Source organism: Nymphaea colorata, chromosome 11 (genome assembly GCF_008831285.2).
Source record: "Nymphaea colorata isolate Beijing-Zhang1983 chromosome 11, ASM883128v2, whole genome shotgun sequence".
Lineage (NCBI taxonomy): Eukaryota > Viridiplantae > Streptophyta > Magnoliopsida > Nymphaeales > Nymphaeaceae > Nymphaea > Nymphaea colorata.
Genome location: NC_045148.1, coordinates 19990134 through 20012424, shown reverse-complemented (window position 1 = coordinate 20012424; position 22291 = coordinate 19990134). Strand labels below are relative to the sequence as shown.

The following is a 22291-nucleotide window of genomic DNA, read 5'->3' as shown; positions in this document are numbered from 1 at the left end:
CGACTAATTAAAGGACATTTTTTTGCTTTTAATTTAATCAAACTTGCCATTGGATAACCTTTCACATCTATGTTTGAGGCCGTCACAACAATTTCCCTAGTTCCCATCAATCAAGCTGTGGAGATTGAAAAAACCAAACAACCCCCTTGTATATCAATCAAACAGGTTTTTTTAAGATAATTTCCTAAAAAGAAGTATATATGCCCGCAAGAGATATTTCAATACATAAATATCAAGATAAACAACCCCTTTGCAATCTGATTCACTTAATCATTAAAGTGCTTGAAGTACTAAGAGATATTTTCATACATAAATATCATGATAGCCAAAGTTTCGGGTGAAGTGACGACGCCTTAAGTTGAACAATGGCAGATTTGCTAGTGAGCATAAAAGCTCTATCTCCTACCGTGCTTGCAACTCTGTGATGGTTACTGCATTCGAAGAACTTGACTGCATGAGATTCAGAGTTTGATCCTCTGATTGCTCTGTGGAATATGAGAGACTTATCGCCTCATGCCGAGACCTCCTGCCCACATAAAATGCAGGTGGGTGAGGAGCAGGAAGGGTGACGGAGGTGCTACCAAGCATGAGACCAACCGAGGACATTGTTGGTCTGTCCACTATCGCCTCCTGAACGCACAGTAGACCAATATGGATGCATCTCAAAGCTTCATTCTGGTCATAGGATTCACCCAGTGCCTTATCTACCAGTTCTAGCGGCCTGTTTTCTTCGCATAGGTTCCATGCCTGCATCAAATTTGCAAATTATCGGATTTAGATGCAACGTGTAAGTGAAGTTTAATTTAGTATGCCGAAGAGAGCTTGCACTTACATGATTAAGCAGGTCCCTATCACCGTCTGCATCAATATTGAAAGAGGTATTCTTTCTGCCAGACACAAGCTCTAGTAGCACAACGCCGAAACTGTAGACGTCTGATTTCAAGGAGTAATTTCCATTGATTGCATACTCCGGGGACATGTAGCCACTGCCAGAACGTAATGGTAAGCTTTCGAACTTATATCAGCTTAGAGAAATGTGGGTAATTAAAGCATCTCAGTTTTTTCATCTATTTGGTTGCTACAGGCTGCAGCAGTGTTCATTCTTTCATGTGTAGTCGTCCAAGGCTAACACGAACGATCAGCAACAGAAGCACAAAAAGAACTTTACTAACAAAGTGAGTTCCTAGATGATGATTATGATGATGGACGCCATTGATATTGTTTCCAGCAACACTTCAAAGCAGTATTGTAATAAAACCAGCAAACTTTTTATCTTCATTAATTAAAATTGGTGGTTCCTTCTAAGAGTGATCAGCTTGTTGATCTGCTCGATTGAATGTAAAGTGTAAACCAAAACAAAACAACCGCACATCATGGGAACAAGAAACCGCAGCTCAATTGGGGTAAAAACTTACTATGTCCCAGCAATTCTTTTTGTATTTCCTTGTGTCTCGTCCATTCCGCATATCTTTGCCATCCCGAAATCTGCAATTTTGGGGTTCATCTCGTTGTCCAATAAAACGTTGCTGGGTTTCAGGTCCCTGTGAATGATCTTGAGCCTTGAATCTTCATGCAGGTAGAGAAGACCCCTCGCTATGCCTGTGATGATCTTTAGACGCGTAGCCCAATCAAGTGGCAAGCCTTTCTCTCGGTCTGGTAGACAGGAACGAAAGAAAAATAATTATGTTGCATTACCATGTCAAGCTTCATTGGGGGAATTTGCCATCGATCCACTGAATTTCCAATTTTACATTATAAATTTGAAGGTCCACCAGATCAAATTTTACATGTCCATCTATAGAGTCTGAAAATTATATACATCTATAGACCTCTGCGTGTTGAGAGAGAGAATACTTGATGATAGTAAGTAAATATGGGTAATATTGTCTGGAATTTTTTGTTAAAAACTAAACGTTCCAAATACCAAAAGAGAAGAAGGTTGATAACGTTCCAAATTTTGAATTGTTAATGAATTATTATAACGACGGTGGTAAACTTCAAAATTAAGAACTTTGTAGATAGGACATGATAAAAAAGCTTTTCCTATTAAAAAAAAAAGGAAAGTCGATGATAAAAACAACAAATTTTAATTTCAAGGATCTTCATTAAAAAAAAAAATTAATGAAGGAGGTTGAATTAAAGTTTTTAAATTTTGATTAGTACAAAAATATCACTTTTCAAAATTTTTATATAAAACAAGTCGATGAATACCTACTTCTGCCCACCTTCATTAAAAAAATTTTACGACAATTAAAAAGGTGATTGAGGAAGTTTACTGACCGAACAAAACTCTATCCAGGCTGTTGTTTGGCACAAACTCGTACACCAATATCTTCTCTCCATCTTCCATACAACAACCGAGAAGTCGGACCAGGTTCCTGTGCTGCAGCTTGGCAATCAACCGCACCTCGTTCTTGAACTCCGCTGATCCTTGACCAGACTTATTGGACAGCCTCTTCACTGCTATTTCTTTGCCATCAATTGTTCCCTACAAATACAAAAGTGATCGCCGGTGAGGGTTTGACGGCGTTTGTTACTCAATCCGGCTGGGGATCAGTCATTTTTAGTTAAAAAAACATTGTTAATACGTGAGCATGGTTAAAGAAGCATTACCTTGTAGACTGGACCATACCCACCTTCTCCGAGCTTATTTGACTCGGAGAAGTCGTTGGTAGCTGCTCTTATGCTGAGCAGGTTAAAGCCCAACAGCTCTGGGCCATCAACCTCCTCCTTATCCCGATTAACTGGAGTTTGGCTGGTCTTCCTTGAGTTCCTTCTCCACAGGATTAATCCGAAGATCAGGATGCAGAGCAGTACAAGAGGAATCAATACTGCGACTGCAATGACGGCAGTACCGGTGTTCTTGGATCCTGCACCAATATGATGATTTAGTATTTGAAAAGATTTATAGGAAGAGAAAAAGAATGGAATTTAATAGAATATGAAAACAAATACAAAACAGTTTGCTCTGCGAAACCGCTTGTTTTCATTCGAAAGAGAAATTTCCATCCGGAACAGATCACTTCCCCTCTTATGAATTTATGCTCAGAACCCGGAGGCACAGTAAACAATTTCAACTGGAAAATTTTTCAGAGAGGAAGAGAGTAACTCACTGCTGGTAGGTGGTGCCACAGATGGTGACGGAAGTTGCAGACCCACGGCCGAACCCTTTAGGAAAGGGTACAGTTCATACCTTATACTGCAGGTGGCACCAATAACCACAGCACCTTGCCTCTCGGCGCAGCAGTAAGGAATAAAGGCCACTGCCTCGTTCAAACAGTTCAGGCAATTAGCCGAGGAAAGGTCCCTTGTGCACTGAACTGCTCCATATATTACCCGAAAGTCAGTGTATTGGATCTGACCGCTCGCAAACATGGAGCTCGAATTCGCAGCAGCGGCAGAGAGGTTTCCAAGGAGTGCCTTCATCTGCTGGTTGAAGAGGACAGGGTCGGTCGCGTTGTTGACGTTAGTGAGGAAGAAGAAGTTAGTATCCACAGTCCCCATGAAATTTTTGCTGGAATAGCGTAATTCACAGGACAGGCGCCACATGGTGCTTGATTTGCTTTTGGAGCACCTCTGCTGGATCATTGCTGCTGCGTCGGCCGTGCAGTTTTGGCATTCTGCGGCGGAGAGGTCGCCACGGCAAACGGCGAGGCCATAGACCTTATCGGGACCTTGACCAACGGCGGCGGTTGCGAAGCCGGAGATGTTGGAGCTAAGGGAGAGGAGGACGCTCTTCAGATTGTGCTGGTAGGTGCTGTTCGCAGTGTAATTTGACTCCGGGAAGCAGATGGTGCTGAGTGGATCATATGTGATGAGCTCAACAGCCCCCGCCTGGTGTACAGAGACCACGAAGAGGAAAACAAGGCTCAGTTGCAGCATCCTCATCGTCCACTCTCTCTCTCTCTCTCTCTCTCTCTCTCTCTCTCTCTGGCGGATTCTCGTGACCTCCACCTTTTAATAAAATGGAAATTACATTACAAAATTGCGCGACATTGTCACTGAATGTTAACAAAACGAAAGAAAAGGAAAAATACAAGCACGAAGCCGCATAAGAGTCAGCAATTTTTTCCTTAAAAAGGTTTAACACTGAAATCTGTAGTTTACTAATCTAAGGAGCGGATTAAGTTAGAAGAAAGATCGACATTTCAGTTCCTTTACGACTTTGCGTTGGCAAAACCTCCAATTTAAATTCAATAAGAAGAAAGTCGGATCTTGACACCATAAATAAAGCATACCCCGAGTGAAGTCATAGCAGTTGAAGTTTTATGAAGGCGAGAACTTTGTGTAGTTGAGAAATGATTCTGGTCTTCAACTTCACGCCTTTCACTTTCTTAATTGGCCAGATTTAATGGTGGGCATTTTCTTAATCCCATGGGCAATGAATAAGTTTCAATTATACACCAATTGTTTTCCGTCTTGAATTCTTGCTGCATTGAATGGTATTTTTAAATCAACATTGAATAAAGTCTTTTCCTAACAGTCTTAAAACAGAAAGGGAGATTCATTTGAGGTCCTACATTTTTCCTTTAATTTTAAGAAAAAACCTCTTTTACAACATTTTTAATAAGAGCCGGACTCTTTGCAGAAACTGTTAATAAGAGTCTGTTAATAAGAGTTTGAACTTTGAAGCTGACTTCAGTAAAACTATGCAACGAAAAACAAATGGGCTTTTCTCTATCCATGATAAATCACCTAATAAACGCTAAAACAGTGACGTAAAAGCAAAATGTACAATTAAATAATTGCGTATTATCTGAAAAGAAGTTGGGCTGACATGAGAAGCTTCAAAGAAAGTGGTCCTCGCATAGGTTTCCAAGCAAGAAAACGACTCGACCGGAAGAAATTTAATTTCTGAAACTGTCAAAAGAAGAAATTATGCAGCATTCAATGCTTGCTAAAATATATGTAACTTTATTCCGTTCACCACATTCATCCTAAAGAAAGATCTGAGCAGTGACAAACTGGAAGGTGAGCAGATAAATGAGGATCAGAAACAGAGCTCAATGTCTAAGATTGAGCATTCCCCACTTCACAGATGAGGCATTAAGTCGATTTAAGGAAGCAGGTAAGAAGGTTTGGCATGCTTATACTGAAGTTATTCAGAAGCAGACTTGATCAGATCAGGCTCTTACTGCTATAAGGATCTGGCTGAGGACCTCAGCATTTAGCCCTTTTTGGCAATTCAAGACGGTGGCAGGATGGGCTTCCGAGATCGAATCAGGATATGTTGCAGGGAAGAAGGTGTGTGCAAGGGTGTTACGGCTGAATAACAGTATGCATCAGCAGTTGGTTGTTAAGGATCAGAAGGACTGGGATGAATCGGAAAACTTGATTTTGCTCAACTTACTGTCAGTTTGCTTTGGAGCAGCAATGGACAATTTTGCTCAGATCTGACAACTTCAGATGGAAGAGATGGTTCCAAGCATGTATGGGCTTAAGCATGGGCAATGGAAGCTATTTGATGAATCATCAGTTGTGGACTATTACCAGGATGCTGGTCGTTGATAATGGGCCTTTATCACTAAATGTTTTGTCCCTGCAGTAGAGAGAAGGATCTGTTTTTCGTTTTGATTGAAATGCAGTTTGTTTGTTCTGATATTTATCTTAATTCTTTATTTTTTTCTTCAAATAAACCGAATGAGAATTCCACAGCCTGCTTTCAACGACTTATTTTGCATCCTCATATATGCATCAATATAAAGTTTACAAGTACTGCAAATATTCTCATTTTTAGGCAATAAGGGGCGGGAGCCTTATCTCCCAACAACATTCGAATTGGAAGTTTACAAGTAGTAGGAGCAAGTGGGGGAGTACTCCACCTAACTGCTTGCCACTTGTGCTTGCATTAAATTTCCTGGATAAGGGCGCCTTTAAATTCCTGTACATGACGGGCCATTTGAGTGATGTCTATTTCATATGGGCACCGAGATAAATAAGATTCCTTAGACGAAATTTCTTTCTTTGAAAAGTATTTGGAACTTTTCGAAAAAACTAAATTGGCTTGGACATTTACAAACGTAATCTCTATCTTTTGATCTCCTTAGCATCGATGTTCAAGTCTGGTGGCTATACATATATAAACGTAGATTCTTCCAGCCAACCGGAGGAATCTGACGTCTCGCACATACTGCCAGATGCATCCAGTGCCTGTACATGTATATGTCCCTGAAAGTCTGCAAAAGAAATGCGTATGCATCTTCTTTGTCCTTTCGCAACTCTCAACCACTACGTCCAAAAGGAAATTGTTGAATGGTAGAACTACAAATTAACTTAAACATATTTTGGTTATACCACCAAACCTTGAACATAGTTTCGTATGGTTTTAATTTTAATTTTCTTTTGATATTACCTCCTAAAAACAAGGTAACGTACCCATGGTTAATCCTTAACCACTGTCAAAGTGGGATAGTTTGAGCTAGCAGAATCAACTTGGATCATCTTAGGTCGACTGGCCCAGATGTAACACTTGCAATTGATTTGGCCAATATATTACCTACATGAGATTTTCCAGAGATGCTTATTTACGAAATCAGTTACGGGACTCTAATTGGCCGATGGACCCCAACTCTGCAGCAGGGCTACAACCTAGTGATTGACAGTAATAAATGTCGTCAGTGGTGAATGCATATCATCCGACCACAAAATAAATGATCAGCAAATGGACAGACTACCCAAGTTGAACCAAGCCCACACAACCGAGCCCCGCTGGCTGATCGGCCCATACCTACTTTCATTTAGTTTGATTAACTCCACCTGCTAGGACGGTACAGCTAGTGGGTCTCCGTTTAAATTTCAATAGCTTCTTGTGTTACTTATTTGCGCATCAATTTAGCCTGTAATCTTCACATTTCATGGCGCTTTTTTCAATGGTCCAATATCTGGGATCCAGGACCCGAGGGATTTCTCAGATCCAAGGATACCAACTGTTCCGCATGCACACCGCAATGTACGTTGGTTGTCAAAATACCATTCCAAGGGAAGATGCGTGGTAGTAAATAATATCGATCCTAAATCCTGGCTCTGGGATACCCGACACTACCCAGAGAGACTTCTAAGAACCATCGAGAGATCGTCGTCGTTTCGAAGAACCAGCAAGAGATCGTCGTTGTTCTTCATCAACGTGACAATGTCCATATACTTTCGACCTAGTTAGATAAATAAACCAAGACCTGCCTTTTCCAACAAATTTTACTCTTAAAGTTCCTGATACAGATCTGATTTCTCAGACAATCAACCTCATCTACTTTGAGCTAAATATTTTCCACCGACTTGATAGAAGCGTCTATGAAACTGTACAAAAAGATCTGTCAGACGGTTTCATCCGACAGAACTTACCGAAGATTACATGTGATGCATCTTCAAAGACCGTAGGTATGGATATGCGGCAAAGAATTTGAGGTAAAAAGGATAGTTGTGAAACGGGATATTCTCCCAAAGAATGTCAAGTCGAAATACTCTGATGCATCAGGTTGAACAGTTCACGGGAAAAAAAGGAGCAAGCAGAATCTGGTATCCCTTTTGGCTTCTCTCAACCTGCAGGGACAACTACACCACATAAGTGCGAAGCAGAGAACGGGCCAAAGATCCAACTGTCACATTGAGAAATTAAAGATTCAAAAAGCACTTATACTAACGAAGGAATTGCATCTAAACAAACCAGCAACATAAAGAATAAGAGTAAATTTATGAAAAGGTCACCAGATTTTTCGTTGCTATTTTCCAAGATGCACGAAATTAAAAATTTGCTGAGAAAATTTAGCTCCTATGAACTCAGATTTTAAAGAGATGCTAGATATAATAACAATCAGGAGTATTTGGTCAGAAATCATTATTACTAGGAATTTGACCTGGAGATTTCAGTTACATCGAATCCCAAGTTAGCATGAAGGAATTTTCACAAATAAGAGAAGTAAAGCAAGGAACCAAATCAAGCATTGTGAAAAGAGAATTTGTCACTGAAAGGACCTTCATAGACAAATTTTTGTTGTTACAATATCATCTAAACTTATCTTACCAGCATTATCAACATAAAATTTGTAACGTGAGGCAATTACTGAGATCCATCAATTGTACTGGGCAAATATGGGCAAATAATATGGACCACAATAGTTCCAGGCCTTCTGAGACCAACATAACACAACAAGGTCAATAAATAGCAAAAAAACATGTAGAACAGTACCTTAAAAAGTCTCTGCTAGTAAAGTGTCTGATTTCATTGCTGGAAAGCAGACGCGGGTCAACATCCAGACAGCTGAGGGATTCAAAAAATTTCAGGCTCCAAAATTGGTGAAGACTCGGGACCCATTCAGGAAAATTCCATCAGCTTATGGAATTATAGGCTAGAAGCACGATGACTTGGATTTTTGTACAACGCATTACCCCATGAGAAGACATAAAGCATTGGACTGTTCATGATCACTCAGCTCAGAGAACCACTTCTTGATAACCTCTACATGATGCGACTGACACACATCAACAGATGCATTTTTCTGCATACACTTCATGAAGTCGATTGACAAAAGATTCAAAATAGCAACTACAGCAGCCAACTGCACAAGCAGACATCTCCCCCTTTGGTTCAAAAATTCAGAAAGATTACATCTCAATTGCTCGACACCTTGTTCTTCATTTCCAGCAGCATCAATGCCAAGCCTGCGGTTTGAAAAATAGTGACTCTTGCAATTGTCAGTAGAGTGAAAGGTGTATAAAGATATAATGATTGGATGAAGAAATTATCAAGTACATATAGGAAAATGCACACATAAATACACAAAAAATAAATTATCAACATCACATATATAAACAATAATTTTTAAAATTTGTGACATTAAGCCTGTGGACAAACAAAATTTATTTAAATGAGAAAATAATGGGTTCAGATCTATGATACACAGGTATAGCATTTTTGCATGTGTCCCCGTACCGGTCGGGTGGACACTCGCACAGGTACAGGTACGCGGTTGGACACTGCCCATACCCGGGTTCATGTCCGTCCAAAAACGGACTCGGTCAACCTTGACCGAGTCTTTTTCATCTGACATTAGGGCTTTTGTGTGTGTGTGTGTGTGTGTGTGTGTGTGTGTGTGTGTGTAGTTCATATCAAAAACACAGCCATCGACTTTCTTCCATTTCTCTCCACCTGTAACTGCTGAGGAAGAGAACGGCAACTTCAGCAACCTCCGGTGATAGTTTCTGGCGATTTCCACAATTTGGGTGAATATCTTCCACAATCGCGGTGAATGTTTGCTGATTTGGGCGAATTGTGGCTGGTCGTCTACTGTCCAGCGAGATTTTTGGCATCTTCCGGCGATATTTCATCTCTGCTTTGGGCGACCAGTAAGGTTTTATTTTATGCTTAGAGATTTGGATGTATTTTGTAGTTGTTTAGTGTTCAACTCTCCATATGATTTTTCTTTCTTCATGTCTGTCCGGGAACCCTGTCTTTTGGCCAGACCATCGGTCGGCCGATGCACACAACCATTTCCCTTTTCTTTTTTGTCGTTGATCCTTGCTGTGAAGTATGAAATAGGGCTTTTTGTATGTCATTGCTGTGAAGTATAAAACAGGGCTGTTGATATGTCCAGCGATTTATAATCATGAATGTGTTGTTTTGTTTGCTTAAACCTTATCTTTTGTTTTATATTGTAGAAACAAAATGTGCACGAGAGAAGAAGAAAGCACACGGATGTAACGTGGAAAACCCTCGACTCGAGGGAAGAAAAACCACGGGTGAGGAGGTCTGGTGCCCACTAGCCTCCAGACACTCTCTCTCTTCAACACTTCATTAACACAAAGATTAGGGTTTACAGAAGTATAAGTAGTCCTAATTAGGACAAACCGGATCGGGTACGGATCCGGACCCGAACAACAAAACCCGTCAACATATATAAATATATATAAATATGTGTGTGTGTGTGTGTACGGCCGTAACCTCAATCCCAAGTTTTTTGAAATATCTCCATACGTGCACCCGTACCCATAGCTACGTGAAATAGGTTTAGATGTATGTGTTTATGGCTTTATGCATGTTACAGAGACAGTCTTCGAAAAGTCTAAAAACACTTCTGTGGTATGTTTTTTGATATTTAAATATGTTTTCTTCCTTTAATTTGTATTCTTCTGAAAAATACCTTTCTCTTATTCATGTTATTTCTTATGTTTTTAAATTTTTTCATATGGAAAAAAAAATTCACAAGATTTTATAATTCAAAAAAAATCAAATATCTTGACTACAAACAAACTGTCAATTTCCCCAAGACTAACACCAGAAACGAAAAAGTCAGGTCCAGAAAAGAACTCATAAAAAAAAAAGTGCATTCCAACTGAATTTCTTATGTTGATATATTTCATACACAACTTTTATCAGTTAGATCGATCCATGGAACATACCCTGACAACAACTATTTGACATGGCTCGGAATATGCAAATTACATTTCCGTGTCAGAAGCTACACTGATAATGAACACACTTAAGTACGTGCACATCCATACACATGCCATAAGTACAATATAAATAACTCATTTTTCTTTTAAATCTTGTTATTGAACACCAAAAAGTTAGGCTCAAGTTTGCTACCTAACTGGGAAACAGTTTTGGTTCAAACCCAGCACATTTACATGGCAACCTCAAACCAAGCCTGTAGAGAAATTGAGCTTATCATTCTTGCAGTTAGCCAAACAGGTATACCTTCCCAACTAGTTCAAATAAATAAAGAAAAGCTGAAAAGGTGCATCAGAACCAGATCAGTTCAAAATTGGATGCAGCACACAGTCCTAAATGCATTGAAACAGTACAGTTCTACTCAATTGCCAACTATCTGGACATAGAGACATTAGTCAAAATAAGCAAAAGAATACCTTCCCAGTTGACCAATCAAAATAAGGACAGCAGCAAAAAAATCATCGGCAATAGATGATTCCAAAAGCTTCCAAATAACAGGTATAACCTTGTTGTATGTCCAATCCCAGCCCTGTGAAGAAACAATATGTGTCTGGCATGAGTTGCACATGAAATAAAAGACTGCAATGAAAAGATGACCAGCAGAAACCCATGATTGTTCTCGATTTCCTAAAAAACATATGTAACAGACTTGATAGAAAACTGTTCATCAATCGACAAAATTAGTGGTCTTAATGCTCATCTAATGCCATTAAGAGTTTTATATACAAGATGTTGATACCACATCAGTCACCATCCGTGCCTTGTGCACATATACATTCTGGACATAAACATGGATTATGTGTAGATGTGCATACAGATGCAGACCATATCATAAGCAAAAATAAAAGAAGAACAAAGTGGAGAAATATTAAAAAATCATCCAAGGTATAACATGCATAGAAAAAAATAATTGAAAAAATGGAGAAAGAATAGCAAATAACTTAAAAGCTTCATACCATGTAGAATGCAAGTAGCTCTATAAGTGAAAAAGCATCAACTAAGTTGCAGGAAGACGAGCTCACACAATGGTCTGACCCATGGCCCAAGTGCTCAAGACAGAACAAGCAAGGTTTGCTTCTTTTTTTCAATAAACTAACAGACTCATGCACACTAAAGTGTAGAGCAAGATCCTGCAACTCTCTTAACAATACTTGTATGGCCTTATCCATACTCATGACACCTTTCGCAAACGGGCACTGAACGCATGGTGGAAACGTCCTGTCATTATCTGTTATCAAGAGCTCACAAAGAGAAGGGATACCCTCTCTCGACTTATCTCCTCTCTCCAGTAATGAGACAACAGATTGTATTATAGAAGCAACCAATCTGCAGCCACTCTGTGTAAAATACCAATCTCCACATACAGAAGAAAAAGAATGAAGCACAGTAAGTATCCAAAAAGGACTTTTTGTGCATAGCCGAAGTATACTGTATGATGCCTCTAAAAGGAAACTGCTCCGGTCAACTGCTGAGCAGATACAAGCTAGTATAATGCTTCCACCAGCTATCAAGTCGATAGGAGCTATTTGAGATGACATGAGAATCTCTCTCCCATCAAAGGTCAGTGCTTTGATATTTGAACAATCAACCAGCAGCCCACATGATACATCAGCAAAGAAAAGGATTCTCCCATCAATAAGAAACTTTTCAACGAGGAAAAACAGAAGCTCTAGCCGGCAATCTTTCTTCTTGACAATTAGAACTGCAAGCACAAACTACTATTTTCAGAAAGAAAGTCGCTGCCATTGATGTTTTATAGAAGGGAAAGGAAAAGAAATAATAGACATGAAAATGGTTCCAGCAAGAGTTAGAAACATATGAGAAGCAAGACATATCACAAGTATCAGCATGTAAGTACTTCTGTCATGCATACAACATAACCCAATGAATCCCATTTCCCTTTGCTTAAATATCAGATGACCAGCTTGACCAATTAGAAATAGGATAAGAAACAAAAGTTACTTAACGACAGGCATAAGTGCACAGTCTCAGACTCCCACCTATGAAAAACTATGGACACATAAAACTACATAAGATCAAGAAAGATAAAATAGCGTTAGTTATTACTAAAGATAAGGTATCCAAGGGCATAAGGATCCTTCATAGGACTGTATCGATAGCCTCACCTAACACCAACATAACACAAAAAGAAAAAATGAGATGAAGAAACAAGGGCAAAGAAAAGGCAAAACAAAAGGGAAAGAGCATAAAATGCATAAAGTAAGCCAATGATGTTAGACAGAAACACCAACCAGGAAAGAAAGCCTAAGTAGTAAGTAGTTCAGAATTTCTCTGCCTTAATTCAGATAGTTCCAATTGTCCTCATGAAGAAGGGACTTTCATATGAAAGCATCAGATAATTTAAGCACTATGGGTGACACATACAGAGAGATAACAATTGTGAAATGCAGAACTCAAATAATATCCGCAGTATTTAAGGTCCATGTGCTATGTCCTAAGGAAAACACTAAGACCGCAGAAAAGTGGCACGCACATCTCAACAGCTTAATACCATGTCTAACTGAACCAGATATTGGATATAAATTCAGAATTGCAACTCACAAATTAAAATACTGTATTACCAAACAAAAAAAAGCTCTTCAAAGTGGAACTAGATAGCGACTTACCGTCTTTTAGTTGGTCAACAAGTGAACTGGAGTAGAGTGAAGGATTCACCATCAAGTTGCTTCTAGAATTGATTGGTAAACAGATAGAAAAGTTGTATAATAGTAATGAAAAGAAAACACAAGCCCACTCCCTAAAACAGGTAAGAAAAGGAAAATCAATTAGGATGAAGAATCTGCAGTTCAAGAACCAATTCTGGAAATGACTTGAAACGTTTTACATGAACCACTTACTTGTTCTGAAGATCCGACCGCATTGAAAGAAAGGTAATCAGTTCCTCAACTACACAAGCTTCTTTAGAGATATACGTTTTTTGAGATATAAAAGCTTCAAAAGAACAATACATTCTAAGAATGGCAGCCTCATCCTCAATGTCAGGAAAAATGATTAGATGCTTTGGAGGATTTTTATGTGCATCTTCAAAGTTTTCTGGAGTGTTCTCTCCACATGAATCATCAGCAAGAAATGTAGGTGCTGGACTCTCCAGCTTGTTACCTGATTCCAGGAGGTCAACCATGCTGATCTCCATTGCTTCCATCGATCCAAGAAAGCCATCAAATGAAATGTCTACATCAACATCAGCAGCTTAATCAAAATAAAAACATAAGGTTACTAAAAAAAGAAGCAACAAGAATTAGGTAGTTACTTACCATCATGTACAATGTTTTGATGGTCATCAGGCTCTATTTCATCCACAGCCTCAGAAACTAAAGGAGTCCTGGAATCCTTCCTCTCAATTTGAGAATGATTATGTCCAGGAAATACATGCTTAGTATTCTCATCTATTATACTAGATATTTTGGGTCCATCAACATTCATAATACATGTATCTGTAAAATCATTATGAGCATGGCCTACTTCACCCTCAGTATTTATTCCTGCACCAATTTCTCTATTTTTAACATATTCTAGCACCGTAAGTGCATTTTCATCTTTCCCATCATTTTCACATCCATCCTTTGCCAAGCTCTCAGAAAATATAGAGCTCAATGAAGTAGAAAGTCCCTGCTTTTTGGAACCTTCCACCTCAATACCATGTCCCTGGGCATCACCAAGCACAAGAGCAGAAACAAACTCAGCCCCCATAGGGCCTTGGCAAGTCACACTTGGATCCATGGTCGACTTAAAAGATTGAGGAACCAGCTTCCCTGAAGGTTCTTCCCCTGAATTATTAGAGTTCACCGGCTGTATTTCTGCATGGAAGACATCAAAAGCCCAGGATGGAACTGCATTTTCTGTCACAGTTGCATGTATCTCATTAAGACAGCTCTTCTTGATTAAAGAAATTGATTGGTCTGCTTCTTCAAATCTATACAAATCCAGTTCAGGTAAAGTAGGTGAAAGAGGCTCTTTGAGTGCCATTTGGTAGCGTTCCTCATCAGCACTATCATCCATTTCCAGCAGCTTCAAGACATTCCTGTCTGTCACATCATTGAAGCCTGAAGCAGGTTCTCGAACTTCAAAGCATCCACCTAGTCCTTTGTCCTTACTAGCAAATTTATCTACAGGAGATCCAATTGGATCAATGACACTAACATCCCTCATCCCTCCACATTTTCTGCCAGCCCCACCAACACCTGCCTTAACTTGGTCTGAAAGCTGCAAAACAGGTAAAACATCCTCCGCACTGGAAAACTTTCTCTTCTTACGGTGGTCATTGCCCTGTCCATCTAGCAATTTGTGTGCACGATGCTTTCTCTTTCTGCCTTTACACTTTTGACCACTTAAATGATGATCGACCTGTAAGCCTCTCTTGAAGCTTATCTCACCTTGCAATGCTCTAAACATTTTCTCAATCTTCCAATTATTCTTTAAATTTTTGGAACACAAATGTTCGATGGACCTTAGAACATCTCCATGGTCTTTAACCTTCAGTTCTTCTGATATTCTGTTTTCAACTTCAGACTCTGGAACCAAACCTGGGCTTGGTGGCTTCTCTTGGATAGCACCCTTTTCATCTGGAAAATACCCTATATTGCATTGTCTGATCAAACCTCCATGACGCTCCCCTATTGCCACTTTATCCACAAATGGTTGTTGAATTAAGCTAACCTTACCCAATTCTACCGTTGTGGCAACAGAAGGAACATCTTTTCCCTGTGAGTTGTTCAACTTTCTATCAGAAAAAGAGGAGGTAGTTGAATAAATGGCAGAAGACTGTGACCTGTTTTGCACTGAAACTCCAACAGGGGACTCCAATTGAGAGTTAGTACCTGAAAGAACTCTTCTACAGCTGCCTCCACATATTGCCTGACAGATTCCATGAGAATTGATCCATGGCCCATGACAATTCAGGCATTCCAAAGTTCTATATTGTCCTTGCCCAAACTCCACTTTGTTTTGATAAAAAAAGCTGCATAACCTCTTAGGTGCATTACAATTTAAATCAACACTCGCTTGATCAGCCTGTTCATCAGCCTAGAAACAAAAAAAAAAAATCATAAGTACAGAGACAGCAAGTATACCTCATAACTACGACATGAAACTCAAACAAAAATTGCTATTACCCCTTACTTTCCATATTGCATAGGTGTAAATAGATAAAATGGAAAATGGAAAAAACTTTTAATGAGAAAAAAGCATTATCTTCAATAAATTATGATAAAATTTGGTATACCACAACTAATCATTTCCACAATATTGCATTTGGCTTAAATTAAAGAAAATAACAAGAAAACGCACACACATAGATGCATACAAATGCACATTACATTTTTTTTCTTTCAACATCACAAACAAAAGCTTTTGTTTGTAACCTGGCTATGATACCATGTAAGAATCTTCACAAAGAACTCGTCTCTCCGTTTTTGTAAATCAGATATATTGAAAAGGGAGGATGAAAGAAGGCGATGGAGGAAAGGGAGCAGCCGGCTTAACACAGCCCTGCGTTCCTTAATCTTTTAATTAATCAATAACCCTAATTTGGTTACAACAGATTTGTACAGAAAAATATAAAATATTACGAGAGAGCCACCGCCTAGTATCCTTAGGCGTGTGGATATAAAGAGAATGGATCGGGTCTGAACAGACCCGATCCCCATACGCTAACATGTATGGCCACAATATGAGCTTGTCGAGGAAAGAGAACACCAAATAAAGCTTCTACAAAATAAGCCCTTACACTTTGGCACTCAAAAAGATCTTGGCACGTAGAACAATAAGCAGAACAGGCAAAAAACGGAAAACTTTCTGGTGCTATCATTTTTCCAATGAAGTGATTATGGGCATTGCAGAAAATGAAAAGAAAATAAAATATCAAGACAATTGGCCAAATGCAGACAGTTGCACGCACAAGCAAGTTGAACCTTGTGCTGTTTTTATTTCAGGACGTAAAAATTGAAAACTGACATTTATATTACACCATCCATGAATCCGGGACGAAATGTCAATAACTCTGAACTAACCATGCAGGAAAAGCACCATAACAAAAAAAATGAAAAAATGAGGTCAAGTACCAACAGTTACATCTTAAACGATGCATGCACAGGTCTAAATGAAGAAAATAACCTACACAAACTTTCCAGATGTCAAAATTTCCTAATCAATCGCATCATGATGCAAGGATGGTTAACTTTAGCATCTCTTATGTTATGAACACCTAAAACTCTCCAGGCCTCACAGTCTACAAACCAATTGACACTAATGATGCTTGGATGGTTGGCGTTAGTAACAAATTTTTTGCATCTAGTAGTGACATATGAAACAATAAAAACAGTGCCAGCCTTATCAAAGTTCCTTAACTTGTATATGCTATATTGCCACAAACACTTTAGAGAAGCAAATTGTTGTAACATTGAGACAAAGTTGTAAAAAATGATTTCAAAAAGTTAGTCAGCACCAACCTTCAGGGGGGTACCATTCACATGTTCAACATCACAAACAAAAGCTTTTTCGAGTATGTCAAGACGAAGTAAAAATTGGACTGCATCCTGCTTTAAAAGAGATACTTCAAGCTGCAATAGGTTCTTTTTTGACTTTTCCACCTTGATCATTCTCTTAACCTGCTCCAACTGTTGCATCCTGAGCTTTAGTTTTTCCTTTAACAACTTCTCTCTTGGTGATTTCTTAATTTTCTTACCACTTGAGGAAACAGATTTATCCCCTCTTGATTCATCCTCTCTTGCAACATATTGCCCAAACTGGTTGTTTTCTTTTCTTGCAGAAAGGGCATCCTGGAGCTCCTTCTTGAGCACTTCTCGCCTTTGCCTCTCATCCTCAAACATTCTGCACATATTTTCAGCACGTATCTTCTCATCAGCGGTTTTCTTCCTCTCTGCTTCCAAGGATTTTCTAAGTTCTTGTGATATTTTCATCTCTGAATCAGCACGCTTTTTTTCAATATCAGCCTTCTTCTTCTCAGCTGAGGCTCGTTCATTTGCCTCTTCAACTTTAGCTCGCTCTTCAACCACCTTTGCTTTTTCCTTCTCAGTCTCCTTCTTGGCAGCTTCGGCAACATACCTATGCTCTTCCACCTTGCTTTTTTCTAGGTCTGCACGTCTCTTTTCTTGATCTGCACGCCTCTTTTCTTGATCTGCTTTGGTTTTTTCTGCATCTGCTAGCTTTTTTGCCTCCTTAGCTTTCTTCTTTGCAGATTCTGCCTGTTTCTTTGCTATCTCCATATTCCTGTTTGCCAAATCTCCTTTGTGTCTCTCTTGCTCAAGGCTTTCTTCAAGTCTCTTTACCTGCTCCTCCAGTTCCAAAACATTGGTAGCAAGCTTGCCATCTGCATCTTCACCTTGATTACTTGAGCCATTAATTTTCTTTAATACAAGTATCTCTTCCTTCAGTTGGCATATCTCCCTCTCTAATTCCCTTCCATTTGTTAACTCTTTCTCGACAACTTCTCGCTCTAACTTTCTCTGCATTCTCTCATCCTCCAACGCTGAAAAGGGTACAATAATTCAAACTTCAGTGCAAAATAATTACAGTCGACCATAGGACCAACCAACTACATGCAGAAGATTGCAGTTTATCTAAGAAAACCTGATCCATCTTCTACAGCAAGTGCAAAATATGCAAATGAAAGATCAGCACTCTAAGATTCAATTCAGGAAATCCAAGAGGGTACACAATCGACAAATTCATTCACGTGAAAGTTGGGGTCGAAATGCAAACTTTTTCCAGATTTTAGGCAGGAAAATCAATGCTCTTGCACGCAGTCATTCATACAGGAGCGCAGACAAGGTCGGCCGTTATACTCTGGTACAAAACCCTCCCGTTTTTTCGTATTTTCTTTTGAGGACAAGGGGACAGCCTACATTCCAAATAGCCCTTTAGATGATTAAATTACTCATCGCAGTTTCTTCATTACCACATATTAAATTAGGATGGTTACATTTACCTGAGAATGATTTTTTCATTACTACACATTATTCAGGTTAAACATCGTTTCATTTGCGCAAATCGCGGTTCCGAAAAGGAAAAGGCCACATTGTCAAGAACGCAAGTCAACTGTTTTCAATCCAAACAGTCGCATTCTTACACAGAAACACAAAAGCATTAGCCCTAAACAAAGACCTTAACAGAAATGACACCTTTTCCGAGCTCATTTTTCTGGTTCTGGAGTCGCTCAACCGTCTCTTCCAGGACCTTGATGGCCTGCCTCAACGCACTCCTTCCCTGCTCCGATTTCAGCAGCCTCTTCTTCACCTTCATCAACAATCAAATGAAAACTTCCAACCACATTAGAACCATGAATTTGCATCAACTCGACAAGAATTCCGAAACAACCCAAGTTCTTCCCCGGTAAAAACAACCCAAAATCTCTAAAATCCCCAAACGGGGAAACAAGGCCCCAAGTTAGATCGTTCACATGCAGATATCCCATAAATCGAGGATATCTGCCAAAATTCAAGATGACGAAAAAGGGAACATGGTGAGGGCTCAACTCCAATGGGCATCAATGAAAATGAGAATGAGAACAAAAGGCTTTACCTCCGAACAGCAAGGGGATTCCGGAAGCCCCGGTGCAGCCATGAGCGAAAAAATAAGAGAGTCATGAATCACCTATCACTCCTCGAGGCAAAATGATGCGAGAAAATACAGAAATGAGACATGGGGAGTTGAGAGGATGAGTCCGCATATGTCAGGCGTCTCTCCCTCTCAAAGGAGGAGTGAGGCAAGAGCCCTGAGGCCGCGTACCGCCCTAAAGCCCTCTAAAAACCCCGCTCATCTGACTGGCCAGAGGGGAAATAAATTTTCATGTATCTTTTTTTTTTTTTGAGTTCTGTTTTGGAGTTAAAATGAATAGACGTAAAAAAAACAAAAACAAAAAAATTAAACGAAAATATATATTACTACATTAAATACAAAACTTTATAAGAAATAGGTTACAATATGCTAGTGGTTGCTTTTTTAAAAACTCATACCATAATCAATAAAGTTCGTCAAACTTCAAACTACCTATAATCGTTTTATGTAATTTTTGTGCTTGCTCAGTGCACATGCTTTATCATATTGCTGTCGAATTTTGATCATTGAGTTTCTTGTAAACCTTACTTATGTGCATGCGTTTATACCCCAGTGTGAAAAATAGGCAGATTATCTAAAAATGCAAGAAACAATTTTAAAAAATTAACTTAATTAAGTATAAAGTTAATGAAACAATTTGTATTAATGCTCAAACATATATATGTATATGTATATTAATTTGCATCTTAATCTCAACCCCCTAATGTCATTTGAATCGATGGTTCATATAATTCTCATTCATATTGTGTATATGTATACGAGGGTCGCCTAACTAATGTAAAATATTTATTTGCTTAAAATTTTTTACATTTTTAAACGGGATTTATAGTTGAGAATTCTTAATTCTGTAGACGCAAGGAGCGGAAGAACAAAGAAAACCAACTTAGTTCTTACCATGAAGCAAGGAAGGGTCAATTTAAACTATCTGAAAAATTTAAAAAAAAAATACACGCAAAAATAAAGTGTGTAGTAGTTTATTGCGTATATTAATACACACATTTGAAATACGTGTGCACCGAAAAAACATTTTCATCTACAGCAAGAAATGAAAAATAACATTTTCAGTAGCTGCGTTCAACTACATGGACAAAAATTTAAGGGAGCAATGATCTGACAGAGGCTTCAACTGTTTTTTCTGAAAAAAAATTCTTACCATTTACCATCTAATCAATTTTCGATAAATATTTTTCTATTTTTTACAGTACAAGAAAAAGTAATTCACTTCGAAATATATTCCATACCATTAAACATATTTCACAAGTTACTCCGGCGTCTTTGCGTCGGAATTGCCCCTTAAATTTGGAGGCAAAACCATGTTTTACATCGCCAACGAAAGATAAGTGCAGCCACTCGTTGTTTTTGTTTTAATATTGACAGCTAAACTTTTAAAGTTCTAATGGTTAGGCTCACTCTCAGCTATATATTTGTAGTTTTTTTTATCGTTGAAACCAAAAAACTACTATGAGACGGGTTAGGATTTACTAAAAACAAGACCCAAGCTCAAACCAGGTCATTATAATTAGTATCAAAGTTGTTTCAATAATTAGAACAGGTGCATGTGCTTTAAGGATGGTGGATTATAATGCTCTACTTTAAAAATAAAAAATTAGTATTGTATTATGATCATAAATAATCTTATTAACCTTATAAAGAAAGTTGTTAAGTAATTAGTTGTCATGGTTCATAGCTTTTGTAAGACTATACAAAGCTGTTATGTTAAGTAATTAGTTGTTGTCATGAGTGGCGGAGCTACGTATAACTACTGCGGGCAACAGCAGCTATTTACAAGCAGAAACATCGTTCCTTTTTAGCTTTTTACATAAGAATGTTCATTTAAATTTAAAATTTCATTTAAATTTAAAATATAAAGTGTCTCTCAACCCATTGTTTGTGATTGAATAAAAGGTCAAAAAAACTAACCAAGCCGAATTTGATATTTCTTAGGTTGAGTGGAAATATGGCCGAGCGCCTCCTAAGCTAAACTCTCCCATGGAAAACGCGTCAGTAAAGTTAGATTGTCAAGACATTAATTGCACGTTTCTCGGCTTGTCACCAGCAACGTCCTGGCTTTTACTGACGTTTTCGCTGGACATGTGAGTGAAGGTTGGACCTCCACTCGATTTTCGATGACATCTTGTAAAATGATTCGCCCCTAATACCGAGTGAAAAAAAGTTATTTGATTGAATTGAATTGGATAGGGTATGAATCAGAAAATTCAGACATAAGTTGTGAATTGGCAAAAAAATATTTTCTTATTTATTAAAATGGCACATGAAAAAATATGCACAAAATAATTGAAAATAGTGAAACATTTGAAAATATTTAAAAACAATAAAAAAAAGTCATGTGGCACTCTTTTATTGGCTACTAAATGGAATAGTTTTTCCACATTTTGAATTTTTCAAATTATAGAGATAGAGAGGGCCATGAGCTGTTTTTATTTTATCTCAATCTGGTGTTTTTAGTCAACTCGTTGTCATTCGACTCGGCTCAACTCAGCTCCCTACGGGGCCAACCAAGTAGAGAAACTAGCGTATGCTTAAAATTCAGCTTGGCCAAAACTCGTTTGATTCGGTACAATTATTGTTCACTTATTAAATTTGCATTTGCAAGTTGAAATGAAAAGTTAAAGCTGTGATTATGCTTGACTCTAGATATGGTTATATATTTATTCCAGTTTTTAGAACTTTTGGCTCTTTACTTTGGACTATTATTAGCTATTGAATAGTTGTAAATGTTGAACTTTAATGTTTTTCACCCCTTGTTGAGTTGCTTCTCTTTCATATATTGATACTTGTTTATCTTGAAATATGCAACTATACAATAGCTGCACTAGCTTAACAATGTAATTGGACGAGGCATGAACTCTATAAATACTGCTCTTGTTGATCCGAGATACGTATAGAGATAGATCTATTATTTAAACAAACAAACAAACAGTAGATTTCAAATGCGTGATTTTCAAATCTACACGGACCTCATATACATATATATCACATCGGATGGGCCTTATAGATTGACAGTGACAGATACTAAATCCATCTTATGTGGTACCTAGTTTAAACAAGAGTGGATTTTGCTTTCTTGTAGAAACAGCGATTTGGTCCTTGTTGTGTCAACAAATTCCCCTTTTACAAGAGAAACTTGTCGTATTTTCAGACTGAAATCAAACACATGAAAAATTGTCCTGCCAAAAAAATGTCAAACCTCCTCAGCTGTAAACAGCTGGTGAACTGTTGTCAAATCATCAT

At 38.4% G+C, this 22291-nt stretch overlaps 2 protein-coding genes across 2 annotated transcripts; both read right to left on the bottom strand.

Moving 5' to 3' along the window:
• Positions 1–232: 232 nt before the first annotated feature.
• Positions 233–3977, bottom strand: LOC116263931 (cysteine-rich receptor-like protein kinase 44). Its single transcript, XM_031643763.2, has 6 exons — positions 3114–3977; positions 2614–2870; positions 2281–2488; positions 1416–1653; positions 833–986; positions 233–747 (listed from the first exon to the last, which is right to left on the bottom strand). Exons 1-6 carry the CDS (start codon positions 3886–3888, stop codon positions 403–405), a joined length of 1977 nt encoding a protein of 658 aa, XP_031499623.1. The 5' UTR covers positions 3889–3977; the 3' UTR covers positions 233–402.
• Positions 3978–7152: 3175 nt separating this feature from the next.
• On the bottom strand, positions 7153–19225 carry LOC116263922 (uncharacterized). The gene is made up of 10 exons (XM_031643748.2): positions 19004–19225; positions 18604–18718; positions 16912–17951; positions 13720–15487; positions 13303–13636; positions 13072–13202; positions 11401–12146; positions 10861–10973; positions 8183–8655; positions 7153–7536 (listed from the first exon to the last, which is right to left on the bottom strand). The coding sequence occupies exons 1-9, from the start codon at positions 19043–19045 to the stop codon at positions 8379–8381; spliced, it is 4566 nt and encodes a 1521-aa protein (XP_031499608.1). The 5' UTR covers positions 19046–19225; the 3' UTR covers positions 7153–7536; positions 8183–8378.
• Between the last annotated feature and the right edge of the window lie 3066 nt (positions 19226–22291).

Coding starts and splice junctions, on each gene's coding strand:
- LOC116263922 (XM_031643748.2), bottom strand. CDS start 19,045: ATGGCTGCACCGGGGCTTCCGGAATCCCCTTGCTGTTCGGAG. Junction 18,719..19,003: donor AATCCCCTTGCTGTTCGGAG/GTAAAGCCTTTT, acceptor TTGTTGATGAAG/GTGAAGAAGAGGCTGCTGAA. Junction 17,952..18,603: donor GAAAAATGAGCTCGGAAAAG/GTGTCATTTCTG, acceptor TACCCTTTTCAG/CGTTGGAGGATGAGAGAATG.
- LOC116263931 (XM_031643763.2), bottom strand. CDS start 3,888: ATGAGGATGCTGCAACTGAGCCTTGTTTTCCTCTTCGTGGTCTCTGTA. Junction 987..1,415: donor AAAAGAATTGCTGGGACATA/GTAAGTTTTTAC, acceptor ACGTTCTGGCAG/TGGCTACATGTCCCCGGAGT. Junction 748..832: donor ATAGGGACCTGCTTAATCAT/GTAAGTGCAAGC, acceptor AATTTGATGCAG/GCATGGAACCTATGCGAAGA.